The 16,612-nt window shown below is 62.8% G+C and overlaps 3 protein-coding genes across 3 annotated transcripts in view; 2 read left to right on the forward strand and 1 right to left on the reverse strand.

The window, feature by feature from the left end:
• NDUFA3 (NADH:ubiquinone oxidoreductase subunit A3) overlaps positions 1–16,612 on the forward strand; it is a 95,389-nt gene that overhangs the window by 64,175 nt on the left and 14,602 nt on the right. The gene's annotated exons all lie outside the window — the stretch shown is intronic.
• Positions 1,228–7,146, forward strand: LOC136789420 (visinin). Its single transcript, XM_066989480.1, has 3 exons — positions 1,228–1,838; positions 4,971–5,082; positions 7,020–7,146. The coding sequence occupies exons 1-3, from the start codon at positions 1,458–1,460 to the stop codon at positions 7,103–7,105; spliced, it is 579 nt and encodes a 192-aa protein (XP_066845581.1). The 5' UTR covers positions 1,228–1,457; the 3' UTR covers positions 7,106–7,146.
• LOC136789368 (large ribosomal subunit protein eL28) lies at positions 7,302–10,404 on the reverse strand. The gene is made up of 6 exons (XM_066989417.1): positions 10,256–10,404; positions 9,725–9,810; positions 8,976–9,099; positions 8,777–8,895; positions 7,403–7,629; positions 7,302–7,344 (listed from the first exon to the last, which is right to left on the reverse strand). Exons 2-6 carry the CDS (start codon positions 9,803–9,805, stop codon positions 7,302–7,304), a joined length of 594 nt encoding a protein of 197 aa, XP_066845518.1. The 5' UTR covers positions 9,806–9,810; positions 10,256–10,404.

The raw sequence follows: 16,612 nt of genomic DNA on the forward strand, positions 1-16,612 counted from the left end.
ATCCCCCCCAGGCCTATATCTACCAGCCCTCTATCTACCAGCCCTATACCTACCAGCCCTATAACTACCAGGACAAGGGGGGGGGGGGTCACTAATCCCCCCCAGGCCTATAACTACTGGTACTAATCCCCCCAGCTCTACAACTACAGGACAGGGGGGCACTAATCCCCAGCTCTATAACTACCAGCCCTATATATCTACCAGCCCTATATCTACCAGCCCCATAACTACCAGGACAAGGGGGGGGTCACTAATCCCCCCAGGCCTATAACTACAGGTACTAATCCCCCCAGGCCTACAACTACAGGATGGGGGCACTAATCCCCTCCACAGCCTATAACTACTGGGACAGGGGGCACTAACTTCCCCCAGCTCTATAACTGCCACCCCTATACCTACCAGCCCTATATCTACCAGCCCTATAACTACCAGGACAAGGGGGGGGGGTCACTAATCCCCCCAGGCCTACAACTACAGGACGGGGGGGCACTAATCCCCCTCCACAGCCTATAACTACCGGGACGGGGGCACTAATCCCCCCCAGCTCTATAACTACCACCCCTATATATCTACCAGCCCTATACCTAGCAGCCCTATAACTACCGGGACAAGGGGGGGGTGTCTCTAATCCCCCCAGGCCTACAACTACAGGACGGGGGGGCACTAATCCCCCCCAGCTCTATAACTACCACCCCTATATCTACCAGCCCTATATCTACCGGGACAAGGGGGTGGGGTGTCACTAATCCCCCCAGGCCTATACCTACCAGCCCTATATCTACCAGACCTATAATTACCAGGACCCGGGGGGGGGGGGGTCACTAATCCCCCCAGGCCTACAACTACAGGACGGGGGCACTAATCCCCCTCCGCAGCCTATAACTACCGGGACAGGGGCACTAATCCCCCCCAGCTCTATAACTACCACCCCTATATCTACCAGCCCTATACCTAGCAGCCCTATAACTACCGGGACAAGGGGGTGGGGGGGTCACTAATCCCCCCAGGCCTACAACTACAGGACGGGGGGCACTAATCCCCTCCACAGCCTATAACTACTGGGACAGGGGGCACTAATCCCCCCCCCCAGCTCTATAACTACCACCCCTATACCTACCAGCCCTATAACTACCAGGACAAAGGGGGGGGGGGTCTCTAATCCCCCCAGGCCTATATCTACCAGCCCTATAATTACCAGGACGGGGGGGGGGTGTCACTAATCCCCCCAGGCCTACAACTACAGGACGGGGGGGCACTAATCCCCCTCCACAGCCTATAACTACCGGGACAGGGGGGCACTAATCCCCCCAGCTCTATAACTGCCACCCCTATATATCTACCAGCCCTATAACTACCAGCCCTATAACTACCGGGACAAGGGGGGGCGTCTCTAATCCCCCCCAGGCCTATAACTACCAGTCCGGCACCACCTGCCCCCGGGAGGGGCGGGGGGGACCATGGGGAACAGCCGCAGCGGGGCCCTGTCCCGCGAGGTGCTGGCCGAGCTGCGCGCCAGCACCCGCTACTCGGAGGAGGAGCTGTGCCGCTGGTACGAGGGCTTCCAGCGGCAGTGCCCCGACGGCCGCATCCGGCGCGCCGAGTTCGAGCGCATCTACGGCACGTTCTTCCCCAACTCGGAGCCCCAGGGCTACGCCCGCCACGTCTTCCGCAGCTTCGACACCAACGACGACGGGACGTTGGATTTCCGGGAGTACATCATCGCCCTGCACCTCACCTCCTCCGGCAAGACCCACCTCAAGCTCGAGTGGGCCTTCTCGCTCTTCGACGTCGACCGCAACGGCGAGGTCAGCAAGAGCGAGGTGCTGGAGATCATCACGGTGAGCTGGGGGGCAATGGGAGTGGGGTCTCATCACCCCGTAACGTCCTGGGGGGTTAGGAGGTGCTGGGGAGCAAGGGGGTCCCATAATGGGGGTAGGGTCCTGGCACCCCAGAAGGTGCTGGAGATTGTCACAGTGAGCTGGGGGGGGCAAAGGGGGGGCAATGGGGCACCCCATGGGGAGTGGGGTCTCATCACCCCATAAGGTTCTTGGGAGGCAAGGAGGTGCTGGGGGGCAAGGGGGTCCCACAATGGGATAGGGTCCTGGCACCCCAGAAGGTGCTGGAGATCATCACGGTGAGCTGGGGGGGTGAGGGGGGGCAATGGGAGTGGGGTCTCATCACCCCATAACGTCCTGGGGGGGTTAGGAGGTGCTGGGGAGCAAGGGGGTCCCATAATGGGGTAGGGTCCTGGCACCCCAGAAGGTGCTGGAGAGCATCACAGTGAGCTGGGGGGCAAGGGGGGCTTGGGGGCAATGGGGCACCCCACGTGGAATGGGGTCCTATCAACTGATAAGGTCCTGGGGGGCAAGGAGGTGCTGGGGGGGGGGGGGGCAGGGGGTCCCATAATGGAATGGGGTCCTGGCACCCCAGGAGGTGCTGGAGATCGTCACAGTGAGCTGGGGGCAAAGGGGGGCAATGGGGCACCCCATGTGGGGTGGGGGTCTCATCACCCCCATAAGGTTCTGGGGGGGTTAAGAGGTGCTGAGGAGCAAGGGGGGGTTCTATGGTAGAAGGGGGTCCTGGCACCCCAGAAGGTGCTGGAGAGCATCACGGTGAGCTGGGGGGGGGCGGGGGCAATGGGGCACCCCGTGGGGAGTGGGGGGGGTCTTATCACCCCATAAGGTCCTGGGGGAGTTAGAAGATGCTGGGGGGCAGGGGGGTCCCATAATGGAATGGGGTCCTGGCACCTCAGGAGGTGCTGGAGAGCATCAGGGTGAGCTGGGGGGGGGCGGGGGGGCAATGGGAGTGGGGTCTCATCACCCCATAAGGTCCTGGGGGGTTAGGAGGTGCTGGGGAGCAAGGGGGGTCCCATAATGGGGTAGGGTCCTGGCACCCCAGAAGGTGCTGGAGAGCATCACGGTGAGCTGGGGGGGGGGGGGGCAATGGGGCACCCCATGGGGAGTGGGGGTCTCATCACCCCATAAGGTTCTGGGGGAGTTAGGAGGTGCTGGGGGGCAGGGGGTCCCATAAAGGAATGGGGTCCTGGCACCCCAGGAGGTGCTGGAGATCATCACAGTGAGCTGGGGGGGCGAGGGGGGGCAATGGGAGTGGGGTCTCATCACCCCGTAAGGTTCTTGGGAGGCAAGGAGGTGCTGGGGGGCAAGGGGGTCCCACAATGGGATAGGGTCCTGGCACCCCAGGAGGTGCTGGAGATCATCACGGTGAGCTGGGGGGCAAGGGGGGCTTGGGGGCAATGGGGCACCCCACGTGGGTGGGGTCCTATCAACTGATAAGGTCCTGGGGGGCAAGGAGGTGCTGGGGGAGTCAAAGGGGGGGGGTCCCATAATGGAATGGGGTCCTGGCACCCGAGCAGGTGCTGGAGATCATCACAGTGAGCTGGGGGTCGAGGGGGGGCAGTGGGGCACCCCATGTGGGGTGGGGTCTCATCACCCCCATAAGGTTCTGGGGGGGTTAAGAGGTGCTGAGGAGCAAGGGGGGGTTCTATGGTAGAATGGGGTCCTGGCACCCCAGAAGGTGCTGGAGAGCATCACGGTGAGCTGGGGGGGCGGGGGGGGGGGCAATGGGGCACCCCACGGGGAGTGGGGGGGTCTTATCACCCCATAAGGTCCTGGGGGGAGTTAGGAGATGCTGGGGGGCAGGGGGTCCCATAATGGAATGGGGTCCTGGCACCCCAGGAGGTGCTGGAGATCATCACGGTGAGCTGGGGGGGGCGAGGGGGGGCACCCCATGGGAGTGGGGTCTCATCACCCCATAAGGTTCTTGGGAGGCAAGGAGGTGCTGGGGGGCAAGGGGGTCCCACAATGGGATAGGGTCCTGGCACCCCAGGAGGTGCTGGAGATCATCATGGTGAGCTGGGGGCGAGGGGGGGCAGTGGGGCACCCCATGGGGAGTGGGGGGTCTTATCACCCCATAAGGTCCTGGGGGAGGTTAGGAGGTGCTGGGGGGCAAGGGGGTCCCATAATGGGGTAGGGTCCTGGCACCCCAGGAGGTGCTGGAGAGCATCACGGTGAGCTGGGGGGCGGGGGGCAATGGGGCACCCCATGGGGAGTGGGGTCCTGTCAACCGATAGGGTCCTGGGGGGCAAGGAGGTGCTGGGCGGCAAGGGGGGGGGTCCCATAATGGAACGGGGTCCCATCACCCCAGAAGGGCTTGGGGGGCTGGGGGGCAAGGGGGGCTTTGGGGCAATGGGGCACCCCACGTGGAATGGGGGTCGTGGCACCCCAAAAGGTGCTGGGGGGGCAAGGGGGGCTGTTGTGGAATGGGGGGGCTATCATGGAATGGGGGTCCTGCCCCCCCCCCCCTAAGGTCCTGGGGGGCAATGGGGTCCCATTATGAAATGTGTGGGGGGGTCCCATAGTAGAATTGGGGGGGGGTCCCGTCACCCCCAAAAGGTCCTAGGGGGCACTGAGGTCCCATTGTGGAATGGGGGGGGCATTATGGAAGGGGTCCTGGCACCCCAAAAGGTCTTTGGGGTGGGGGGGTCCCATGGGTGGGGGGGCTCCACCATAAGAATGGGTCCCAGCACCCCAGTAGCCCCCCACCCCCAAAAAAATGGGGTCCCAACCCCATCAGAGGGTCCCGGGGGGGGGGGCAATAGGCCCTTTCCTCCCCCCCCCCAATCCCACCACACCAGGAGGTCCGGGGGAACAGAATTAGCTCCCCCAGGGCTTAGTGCTAATTGGATTCCCCCCCATCAGGGTAATTAAATCCGCCCCCCCCCCCCGGGTTAATCCATGATGGAAAAAAACGAGGGGGGGGGCAGGAGCTAATTGCCCCCCGGTAAAATTAGCACGGGGCTAAGCTGATTTTGGGGGGGGGAGGATTTTGGGGGGATTAGGGGCACCCACAGGACTGGGTGACCCCTGGGGGGGGGGGGGGCAGCGGGGTGTGCTGACCTCATTGTGTGCCCCCCCCCCCAATTTGTGTGCCCCCCCCCCCCCAAAAAAAAGGCCATCTTCAAGATGATCCCCGAGGAGGAGCGCAAGCAGCTGCCCGAGGACGAGGACAGCCCCCAGAAGCGGGCCGACAAACTCTGGGCCTACTTCAACAAGGGGGAGAACGGTACCGGACCCCCCCGCACCCCAAATCCCCCCCGCACCCCAAATCCCCCCCCGCACCCCAAAATCCCCCCCTCCCCGCACCCCAACCCCCGCACACCCCGAGGAAACCCTTCAGCATCCTCCAAAACCCAGTTTTTTACCCCATTTTTTGACCCCCCCACCCCATTTTTGACCCCCCTTCTATTTCCTACCCCCTCCCCATTTTTTTCGACCCCCCCCCCGCACCCCAAATCCCCCCCCGCACCCCAAAATCCCCCCAAACCTCCCCCCGCACTCCAACCCCGGGAGCAAACCCCTCAGGATTCTCCAAAAACCCCATTTTTACCCCATTTTCTGCCCCCCTCCCACTTTCCGACCCCCACCCCATTTTTTGACCCCCCGTTTATTTCCTGCCCCCTCCCCATTTTTTTGACACCCCCCCACCCCGAAATCCCCCCCCGGCCCCCCAAATCCCCCCTCCCCCGCACCCCAACCCCCGCACACCCCGAGGAAACCCTTCAGCATCCTCCAAAACCCAGTTTTTTACCCCATTTTTTGACCCCCCCACCCCATTTTTGACCCCCCTTCTATTTCCTGCCCCCTCCCCTTTTCTTTCGACCCCCCCCCCCCCCCAAATCCCCCCCCCCGGCCCCCCCAAATCCCCCCCCCCGCACTCCAACCCCAGGAACAAACCCTTCAGGATTCTCCAAAAACCCCATTTTTTACCCCATTTTCTGCCCCCCCGACTTTCCGACCCCCCACCCCATTTTTTGACCCCCCCCGTTTATTTTGTGCCCGCTCCCCATTTTTTTGACACCCCCGCACCCCAAAATCCCCCCCGGCCCCCCCAAATCCCCCCTCCCCGCACCCCAACCCCTGCACGCCCCGAGAAAACCCTTCAGCATCCTCCAAAAACCCTGTTTTTTTACCCCATTTTTTTGACCCACCCCACCCCATTTTTTGACCCCCACCCCATTTTTGACCCCCCCCTTCTATTTCCTACCCCCTCCCTATTTTTTTCGACCCCCCCACCCCAAAATCCGCCCCCCGCACTCCAACCCCAGGAGCAAACCCTTCAGGATCCTCCAAAAACCCCATTTTTTACCCCATTTTCTGCCCCCCCCCACTTTCCGACCCCCCACCCCATTTTTTGACCCCCCCCCCCGTTTATTTTGTGCCCGCTCCCCATTTTTTTGACACCCCCCCGCACCCCAAAATCCCCCCCCCGGCCCCCCCAAATCCCCCCTCCCCGCACCCCAACCCCTGCACGCCCCGAGAAAACCCTTCAGCATCCTCCAAAAACCCCTTTTTTACCCCATTTTGTGCCCCCCGCCCACTTTCTGACCCCCCCCATTTTTTGACCCCCCCCTTCTATTTCCTGCCCCCTCCCTATTTTTGTAGACCCCCCCCACCCTAAAATCCCCCCCCGCACCCCAACCCCAGGAGCAAACCCTTCAGGATTCTCCAAAAACCCCATTTTTTACCCCATTTTCTGCCACCCTCCCCACTTTCCGGCCCCCCCCTTTATTTCGTGCCCCCTCCCCATTTTTTGACACCCCCCACCCCGAAATCCCCCCCGGCCCCCCCAAATCCCCCCTCCCGCACCCCAACCCCTGCACGCCCGAGAAAACCCTTCGGCATCCTCCTAAAAATCCCGTTTTTACCCCATTTTTTGACCCCCCCACCCCATTTTTGACCCCCCCCTTCTATTTCCTACCCCCCCCATTTTCTTCGACCCCCCCCCCGCACCCCAAAATCCCCCCGCGGCCCCCCAAACCTCCCCCGCACCCCAACCCCAGGAGCAAACCCTTCAGGATCCTCCAAAACCCGCATTTTTAACTCAATTTTCTCCCCCCTTACTTTCTGACCCCCCCCACCCCATTTTCTGCCCCCCTCCTTATTCCCTGCCCCCTCCCCATTTTTTTAACCCCCCGTTTTTATTTTATGCCCCCCCCCCAGACAAGATCGCCGAGGGCGAGTTCATCGACGGCGTGATGAAGAACGACGCCATCATGCGCCTCATCCAGTACGAGCCCAAAAAATAAACGGGGGCGCCCCAAATTCTGGGCCCCCCCGGGGATCTGGGGGGGTTTTGGGGTCGGGGGGGCTCTGGGAGGGGGGGGGCACGTGTGAATTGATGTCAATAAAGCAGAATCCCACATCCTTGGGTGTTTTTTTGGGGGGGACCCCTGTAGCACCTCTGTGACCCCCATAAGATTTTTTGGGACCCCCTTATAAAAATTATTTGGGGGGGGGTAAAGATTGAGCAGGGCTGTGCCCCCCCCTCAGAATCACGCAGGGGGGGCCATTGTGCAACAAATTCCCCCCTTTTGGGGATTAACCCCAATCCCCAGCCCCCAAATCCGCCCCCCCAGGCCCAGGAAAGGATCAGGAGCCTTTGCAAGGGGGGGGCGCCTGCTGCTGCCCCCCCGGGAAGAAATGGAGGCAGGCCGGGGGGGTCGCAGAAGCCTTTTATTGGGCTCAGGGAGCCCGCCGCGCGCGCCCTCTTCTTCTTCACCACCACCGGCTTCTGGCTGCGCAGGATGGCGCTGGCGCGGCGCAGCGCGGCCTGGGGGGGGGACACGAAATATTAAGGGGGGACACGAACACGGGGGGGGCACGGCAGGACCCCCCAGAGGCCCCCGGATTAATCCTGCACCCTCTCGGGAGCCTGAGGCCGTGCTCAGCACCCCGATGAGTTCTAGGGTCTGATACCCCCCCCAAAACCCCAAACGTGCCCCCCCGGCACCCAAATTGCCCCCCAGACCCCCAAATGTGCCCCCCAGACCCCCAAATTGCCCCCCCAGCCCAATCTCCCTCCCCAAACCCTAAGTTGCCCCCCCCGGCCCCAAAATCCCCCTCCTGCGCCTCGATCTCCCTCCCCAACGCCCACACGTGGCCCCCAGGACCCCCCAAATTGCCCCCCCCAACCCCAAATTCAGCCCCTAGGACACCCAAATTGCCCCCCCCGACCCCCAAATCACCCCCCCAGATCTCCCCCATTGGCTCTCAGGACCCCAAATCGCCCCCCAGGACCCCCAAATCGCCCCCTCGAGCCCCCAAATTGCCCCCCTCCGCCCCAAAACGCCCCCCAGATGCCCAAATCCGCAGCCAGGACCCCAAAATCACCCCCAGGACCCCAAATCTGCCTCTAGGGCTCCCAAAGCAGCCCCTAGGACCCCACAAATGGCCCCCCAGCCCTCAAATTGCCCCCCAGCACCCCCCAAATTGCCCCCCCAGACTCCCAAGTCAGCCTCTAGGACCCCCAAAACGCCCCCCGACCCCCCAAATGCCCCCCCCGACCCCCAAAGCAACCTCTAGGACCCCCAAACTGGCCCCTAGGACCCCCAAATCATCCCTCCAACCCCCAAAATACCTCCCCCAGACTCCCAAATGCCCCCCAGCCCCCAAATGGGCCCCCCGGCCCCAAATGCCCCCCAACCCCCAAAGCAACATCTAAGACCCCCAAACTGGCCCCTAGGACCCCCAAATCATCCCTCCAACCCCCAAATCACCCCCCCAACCCCCAAATGCCCCCCCCAGCCCCCAAATGGGCCCCCAGACCCCCAAATCGCTCCCCCAGTCCCCAAATGGCCCCCCCAGGCCCCCAAAGCAACCTCTAGGACCCCCAAAGTGGCCCCTAGGACCCCCAAATCACCCCCCAGCCCCCAAAATACCTCCCCCGGATCCTAAATGCCCCCCCGGCCCCCCCTCACCATGCGCAGGTCCCGCCGGTACTTGTTCTTGCGGATGATGTGGCGCAGGCTGCTCAGCGTCGCCCGCGCGTTCCTGTTGATGGTGATGCGGTCATAGGAGGTGGCCGGCTTCCGCTGACCTAAAAACAGGGAAATAAAGGGTTTGGGGGGGCAAAATAACGCCGGGGGGGCCAAAAATAGCCGGGGGGGGGCCCCCAACCTGCCCGCTTCTTCAGCACCACCACCACGCCTTTGCCGTCGGCCGCCGGCTCGACGCCGACTGTCTTGCGGTGGATGAGGCCATTGTAGCGGAAGGAGTTGCGGGCCTTGAGGTTGTTCGGCTCCTGGGGGGGGGGAAATAATTCGGGGGGGGGGTGATGAGGGTGTGGGGGGCGAAAGGAGGGGTTGGAGGGGCGGAATGGGGGGCTGGGGGGCAAAGGAGGGGTCTGGGAGGGCGCAGTGGAGGATCAGGGGAGGAAAGGAGGGATCTGGGGGGAAGGACGAGGCGGGGGGGCAAATTGAGGGGCTGGGGGGCAAATTGAGGGGTCAGGGGGGGCAATAATGGGCTGGGGAGGGCAAAAGAGAGGCCTGGGGATCAATAAGGGTTCAGGGGGGCAAAAGAAGGGGACCGGGGGGCAAAAGGAGGGGGTCTGGGAGCACAATAATGGGCTGGGGGGGCACAGTGAAGGATTTTGGGGGGAAACAGAGGTGTGGGGGCAATAAGGGGTCTGGGGGGGGGCAAATTGAGAGGCCTGGGGGGCACAATGAAGGGTTGGGGGAAGGAGGGGTCTGGGGGGGCGAATTGAGGGGTTGGGGGGCACGATAACGGGCTGGGGGGGCGCAATGAAAGACTGGGGCAGGGAAGGAGACGTCTGGGGGGCAATAAGGGTCGGGGGGAGCACATTGAGGGCCCGGGGGGGGCAGATAACGGGCCGGGGGGGGGGGGGGGGGGCAGCAGGGGGCACTCACGGTGCTGTAGGTCTGGTGGTTGCGCTTGATGAGGAAGCTGGAGCAGTTCCGCACCACCATCCACTGCAGGTGGGCCGACATCGCGCCTGCGGGGGGTGGCGGTGACCCGGGGCTGCCGGGGACCCCCCAGGACCCCCCCCAAGCCCCGAGACCACCCCCGGGCCCGATAACCCCTCCCCCAGCCCCTTTTAGGCCCCTCCCCGTCCCCCGATCCCCTCCCCTCAGCCCCAAAGCCCCCCCCCCCCAACCCCTCGAAGCCCCCCCCCCGATCCCCGGGACCCCCCCCGGGACCCCCCCGGACCCCCAGGCCCCGCAGCCCCCCCATCCCCCCCCCCCGCTCCCCGAGGCCTACCCCGATCCCCGGTCCCCCCCCGCCTCCCCACCCCCCCGGAGCCCCCCGAGCCCCTCCCCCATCCCCTTCCACGCCCCCCGGACCCCCTCGGATCCCCCGGAGCCCCCGGGACCGCCCCGGGCCCGCCTCGGGCCCCCCGGGCCGCCGCGGCCTAGTCCCGGCCGGAGCCACGCGCGCACCTCCGCTCGCTACCGCCGCCGGAAACGGAAGGAGCGCGGCGCGTGCGGCGGCGCCGGATACACCCGCTTCGGCAATCTCCGCCCCTCTTCGGCAATGTCCGCCTCGCTTCGGGGACCTCCGCCAGGCTTCGGGAATCTCCGATCAGCTTCGGGGATTTCCGCCCGGCTTCGGCTCCCTGCGCTCGGCTCTCTCCGTCAGCGCTCGGCAATCTCCGCCAACGCTTCGGAAAGGGGCCTTCGGCTCCGCCCCTCTTCGGCAATCTCCGCCCGCCAATCCCCGCCCCGCTTCTCCACTCCCCGCCCACCCCCTCGCCCCGCCCACCCCGCGCTCGGCTTTTTCCGCCTACCCGCTCGGCAATTTCCGCCTCCCCTTTCGGAAGGAGCCTTCGGCTTCCTTGGGCTGCGCGGGGGAGGGTCAGCCCCCTCAGATTTGGGGCAAAACCCCCCAAATTAGGGTCGACCCCCTCAGATTTGGGTCAAAACCCCCTCAGATTGGGGTCAACCCCTTCAGGTTTGGGTCGGAAGCCCCCAGATTGGGGTCAGCTCCCTCCCATTTGGGTTGAAACCCTCTCAAATTGGGGTTGACCCCCTCTGATTTGGGTCGAAATCCCCCAAAATGGGGTCAGCCTGCTCAGATTTGGGTCGAAACCCCCCAAAATGGGGTCAGCCTGCTCAGATTTGGGTCGAAACCCCTCTGATTTGGGTCAAAACCCCCCAAATTGGTGTCAACCCCCCCAAATTGGGGTCAACCCCCTCAGATTTGGGTCAAACCCCCAAATTGGGGTCAGCCTTCTCAGATTTGGGTCAAAACCCCCTCAAATTGGTGTCAGTCCCCTCTGATTTGGGTCAAAACCCCCCAAATTAGGGTCAACCCTCCCAAAATTGAGTGGAAACCCCCCAGATTGGTGTCAGCCCCCTCAAATTGGGGTCAACCCCTTCAGGTTTGGGTCAGAAGCACCCCAAATTGGGGTCAGCTCTGTCCCGTTCGGGTTGAAACCCTCTCAAATTGGGGTTGACCCCTTCAGATTTGGGTTGAAACCCACCAAATTGAGGTCAGCCCCCTCTGATTTGGGTCGAAACCCCCCAAATTGGGGTGAGACCCCCCTCTGATTTGGGTTGAAACCCCCAAATTGGGGTCAACCCCCTCAGATTTGGGTTAACCCCTCCCAAATTGAGGGTCAACCCCTCAGATTTGGGTGAAACCCCCTCAGATTGAGGTCAACCCCTTCAGGTTTGGGTCAAAGCCCCCAAATTGGGGTCAGCTCCCTCCCATTTGGGTTGAAACCCTCAAATTGGGGTCAACCCCCTCAGATTTGGGTCGAAAGCCCCCAAAATGGGGTCAGCCTGCTCAGATTTGGGTCGTAACCCTCTCAAATTGGGGGTTGACCCCCTTCTGATTTGGGTCAACCCCCAAATTGGGGTCGGCCCCCTCTAATTTGGGTCAAACCCCTGAAATTAGGGTCAACCCCTCAGATTTGGGTGAAAACCCCTCAAATTGGGGTTGACCCCCTCAGATATGGGTCAAAACCTCCCAAATTGGGGTCAACCCCCTCAGATTTGGGTTGAAAGCCCCCAAAATGGGGTCAGCCTTCTCAGATTTGGCCGAAAACCCTCTGATTTGGGTTGAAACCCCCAAATAGCCCCCTCTGATTTGAAACCCCCAAATTGGGGTCAACCCCCTTAGATTTAGTCGAAACCCCCCAAATTAGGTCAACCCCCTCAGATTTGGGTCAAACACCCCAAATTAGGTCAACCCTCTCAGATTTGGGTTGTTTGGGTTGAAAAACCCCCAAATTGGGGTCAACCCCTTCTGATTTGGGTCAAAACTCCCCTCAAATGGGGTCAGCCTCTCAGATTTGGGTTAACCCCCCCAAAGTTGGGTTTAGGTCTGCCAAAGCCCCCCCTCGTCTCCGTCGCCATGCGTGGCGGTGGCCCTGCTAGGGGGTGTCGATGGGTGGGGGGGTCACGCCATGGCCCCGTGGGGCGCGCTGGCCCTGCTGCTGGCCCTGCTGTGGGCCGGGGGGCCCCTTCGAGCTGGGGGAGGCGCTGCGGGGCTGCGGGGGACAACGCCCGCCTGGAGGGCACCCTGCGCAACCTCAGCCGGGCCCTGGGCAGCTGCGGGCCCGCCTGCGGGACCCCCCGGTGCGATGGGGGGGCAAGGGGGGGTAAGGGGGGATTTGGGGCGTAAGGGAAAGAATTGGGGGGGTTGGGGGGGATTTGGGAGGGGTTGGGGGGATTTGGGGGGGGGGTTTGGGGGGTGTAAGAGGGATAAGGGGGGGATTTGGGGTGTAAGGGGGGTTGGGGGGGAATTGGGGGTGTAGGGTGGGGGTTGGGGGGTGTACGGGGGGATTGGGGGGTAAGGGGGATTTGGGGTGTAAAGGGAGGATTTGGGGGTTGTCAGAGGGATAAGGGGGCGGTTAGGGGGGGGGGGGGGGTGGGGTGTAAGGGGGGTAGGGGGCAAGGGGGGATTTGGGGGGAATCGGGGGGTGTAGGGTGGGGGTTGGGGGGGTAAGGGGGGATTTGGGGGGTAAGGGGGATTTGGGGTGTAAGGGGGGATTTGGGGTAAAAGGGAGGATTTGGGGGGTGTAAGAAGGATAAAGGGGGGAATATGGGGGGGTAAGGGGGGTGTGTAAGGGGGGTGAAGGGGTGTAAGGGGGTTTGGGGGGCTAAGGGGGGGCAAGGGGGATTTGGAGGTGTAAGAGGGGTAAAGGGGGGATCAAGGGGGGGTTGGGGGGTGTAAGGGGATTTGGGGTGTAAGGGAGGGGGGTGTAAGGGGGGTTGGGGGGATTTGGGGCTGTAAGGGTAAAGGGGGTTTGGGGGGATTTGGGGGCGTAAAGGGGGGGCTTTTGGGGGCGTAAGAGGGGGCTGTGGGGCGGGTGCTGGGGTGGAAGAGGGGGGATTTGGGGGTGTAAGGGGGGTTGGGGGGGTCTGGGGAGTGAGGGGGAGATTTGGGGAGCAAGGGGGGATTTATGGGTGTGTGTGGGGGTTGGGGGTATTTGGGGGTGAGGGGGATTTGAGGTGGGGGATTTGGGGGGGGCCAGCACCCCCCTGACACCTTCCCCCCCCCCCCGCCCCCCAGATCTCTCCTGAGCTCCCCGGAGCTCCCCCCCGGCCGCCCCCCCCCCCCGCTGCCCCCCCCCCCGCCCGCGGCCGCGGCCCCGGCCCCGCTTCGGGGGGGGCGCCCCCCGCGGCCCCCCCCGGCTTTGTGGGGGTGCTGCTGCTGCTGGGGGGGGCGGCGTGCTGGGGGGGGCGGCCCCCCCCCCAACTGCTGCCCTGAGCGCTCCCAGGGGCCGGTATGTGTGGGGGGGGGGCACGGAAATTGGGGGGGGGGAATCCTGCTGGGGGGGGGATCCACACAGACGCCCCCTTTTTTTAGCCCCGACCCCCCCAGCTCCCTTTTGGACCCCCAGCCCCTTTGGACCCCCCCCCCCAGCACCTTTTAGCCCCCCCCCCCCAATTTTAGGACCCTTTTTTAGCCCCCCAGCATCGTTTTTACCCCCCCAGCCCCCTTTAGCTCCCCTTTTAGCTTCCTGCCCCCTTTTAGACCCCATTTTAGCCCCCTTTAGCCCCTTTTTACCCCCCCAGCCCCCTTATAGCCCCCTTTTAGCCCCCCAGCCCCCTTTTACCCCCCTTTTTACCCCCCCAGCCCCCCTTTAGCCCCCTTTTACCCCCCCCCCCCCCTTTTAGGCCCCCCAGCCCCTTTTTACCCCCCTTTTACCCCCCCAGCTCCCCCTTTTAGCCCCCCCAACCCCGGTCCCCCCCTCCCCTTTTCCACTCCCCCCCCCCCCATCCCCCTCACCCCCCGGCCCCCCGCCCCCCCGCCCTCATTAGCAGCTCCGTTAATTAACCCCGATGTGGGTCGCTCGATGGCTTTTTCCACTCCCCCCCGGGCACCCCTCCCACGGCTCTTTTTTGGGGTGGGGGCAGCGTGCCCATGTCCCCCCCCCCCCCCCCAGTAATGCCCCGGGGGGGGGCAGCCCCCCCCATAATGGGACGTGTGCAGGGTTAGCCCCCCGGGGGGCCATATGGCCGCGGTGGGGCCCTGCGGGATCGGCGGCGCTTGGGGGGCGCGGGGCTGCGCTTTTGGGCTCATTCCTCGCCTTTTTTTACTTTGTTAAAAGGGCGGGGGGTCTTCTTCTTCCCCCCCCCCCACCCCCCCGGGGCACCTGATAGGGGCCTCAGGGTCTGTCCCCTATAGGGTCTGTCCCTATGGGGTCTGTCCCTATGGGGTCCGTAGGTCTTGTAGGCTCGTTCCTATAGCTCTCGTGTTCCTATAGGGTCTGTGTGCTCCGCGCCTATAGGGTCTGACCCTATAGGGTCTGTAGCTCCTGCTCCTCATAGGACCTGTGGGGCCTGTCCCTATAGTGTCTGACCCTATAGGGTCTGTAGCTCCTGCTCCTATAGGACCTGTGGGGCCTGTCCCTTACAGTGTCTGACCCTATAGGGTCTGTAGCTCCTGCTCCCTATAGGACCTGTGGGGCCTGTCCTATACAGGTCTGACCCTATAGGGTCTGTAGCTCCTGCTCCTATAGACTCATGGTGGGGCCTGTCCCTATCAGTGTCTGACCCTATAGGGCCCAGCTCCTGCTCCTATAGGACCTGTGGGGCCTGTCCCCTATAGTGTCTGACCCTATAGGGTCTGTAGATCCTGCTCCCTTATAGACCTGTGGGGCCTGTCCCTCCAGTAGAACCTGACTCATAGGGTCTGTAGCTCCTGCTCCCCATAGGACCTGTGGGGCCTGTCCCTACAGTGTCTGACCCTATAGGGTCTGTAGCTCCTGCTCCCTATAGGACCTGTGGGGCCTGTCTCTACAGTGTCTGACCCTATAGGGTCTGTAGCTCCTGCACCTCATAGGACCTGTGGGGCCTGTCCCTCCAGTGTCTGACCCTATAGGGTCTGTAGTTCCTGCTCCTATAGGACCTCAGCCTTGTCCCTACAGTGTCTAACCCTATAGGGTCTGTAGCTCCTGCTCCCTATAGGACCTGTGTGGGCCCTGTCCCCTATAGTGTCTGACCCTATAGGGTCTGTAGCTCCTGCTCCTATAGGACCTTGTGGGAAGCCTGTCCCCACAGTGTCTGACCCTACCTGTAAGGTCTGTGTAGCTCCTGCTCCTATAGGGACCTGTGGGGCCTGCTCCTTACAGTGTCTGGACCCTATAGGTCTGTAGCTCCTGCTCCTATAGGACCTGTGGGGCCTGTCTCTACAGTGTCTGACCCTATAGGGTCTGTAGCTCCTGCTCCCTATAGGACCTGTAGGCCTGTCCCTTCCAGTGTCTGACCCCTATAGGGTCTGTAGTTCCTTGCTCCTATAGGACCTGGTAGGCTCAGTCCCCACAGTGTCTAACCCTACCAATAGGGATCTAGTAGCTCCTGCCCCCATAGGACCTGCCCCTGTAGGGCCTGCTCCCTATAGTGTCTGACCCTATAGGGTCTGTAGATCCTGCTCCTATAGGACCTGTGGGGCCTGTCCCTCCAGTGTCTGACCCCATAGGTCTGTAGCCCCTGCTCCTATAGGACTCCTGTGGGGCCTGTCCCTACAGTGTCTGACCCTCCATAGGGTCTGTAGCTCCTGCTCCTATAGGACCTGTGGGGCCTGTCCCTATAGTGTCTGACCCTATAGGTCTGTAGATCCTGCAGGTCCTATAGGACCTGTGGGGCCTGTCCCTATCCCAGTGTCTGACCCTATAGGGTCTGTAGCTCCTGCTCCTATAGGACCTGTGGGGCCTGTCCCTACAGTGTCTGACCCCAGGGTCTGTAGCTCCTGCTCTATAGCTCCTGCACCTATAGGTCTTGCTAGCTCCTGCCCCTGTAACCTCTCCTGCCTCTGTAGGGCCCGTACCTTGCCCCTATGGCCTGCCCCTATAGACCCTGTAGGTCCTGCCCCTGTAGGGTCTGTCCCTATAGGGTCTGTCCCTATGGGGTCTGTAGGTCGCGGTCCTGTAGTTCTGGCCCCTGTAGGTCTTGTAGGGCTCGTTCCTATGTAGGCCTCGTGTTCCCTATAGGGTCTGTAGTGCCTGCGCCTATAGGGTCTGTCCTTATAGGGTCTGTAGCTCCTGCCCTCATAGGACCTGTGGGGCCTGTCCCTACAGTGTCTGACCCTATAGGGTCTGTAGCTCCCTTGCTCCTGGTACCTGTAAGCCTGTCCCCCACAGTGTCTGACCCTATAGGGTCTGTAGCTGCCTGCTCCTATAGACCTGTGGGGCCTGTCCTTACAGTGTCTGACCCCTATAGGGTCTGTAGCTCCTGCTCCCTATAGGACCTGTGGGGCCTGTCCCTACAGTGTCTTGGACCCCTAGGGTCTTGTAGCTCCTTGCTCCTATAGGACTCAGGCCTGTCCCTATAGTGTCTGACCCCATA

The sequence above is a fragment of the Anser cygnoides genome, unplaced genomic scaffold, assembly GCF_040182565.1.
Source record: "Anser cygnoides isolate HZ-2024a breed goose unplaced genomic scaffold, Taihu_goose_T2T_genome scaffold_44_1, whole genome shotgun sequence".
Taxonomy (NCBI): domain Eukaryota; kingdom Metazoa; phylum Chordata; class Aves; order Anseriformes; family Anatidae; genus Anser; species Anser cygnoides.

Coding starts and splice junctions, on each gene's coding strand:
- LOC136789420 (XM_066989480.1), top strand. CDS start 1,458: ATGGGGAACAGCCGCAGCGGGGCCCTGTCCCGCGAGGTGCTGGCCGAG. Junction 1,839..4,970: donor AGGTGCTGGAGATCATCACG/GTGAGCTGGGGG, acceptor CCCAAAAAAAAG/GCCATCTTCAAGATGATCCC. Junction 5,083..7,019: donor CTTCAACAAGGGGGAGAACG/GTACCGGACCCC, acceptor CCCCCCCCCCAG/ACAAGATCGCCGAGGGCGAG.
- LOC136789368 (XM_066989417.1), bottom strand. CDS start 9,805: ATGTCGGCCCACCTGCAGTGGATGGTGGTGCGGAACTGCTCCAGCTTC. Junction 8,896..8,975: donor GGTGCTGAAGAAGCGGGCAG/GTTGGGGGCCCC, acceptor CCCTGTTTTTAG/GTCAGCGGAAGCCGGCCACC. Junction 7,630..8,776: donor ACCGGCGGGACCTGCGCATG/GTGAGGGGGGGC, acceptor TCCCCCCCCCAG/GCCGCGCTGCGCCGCGCCAG.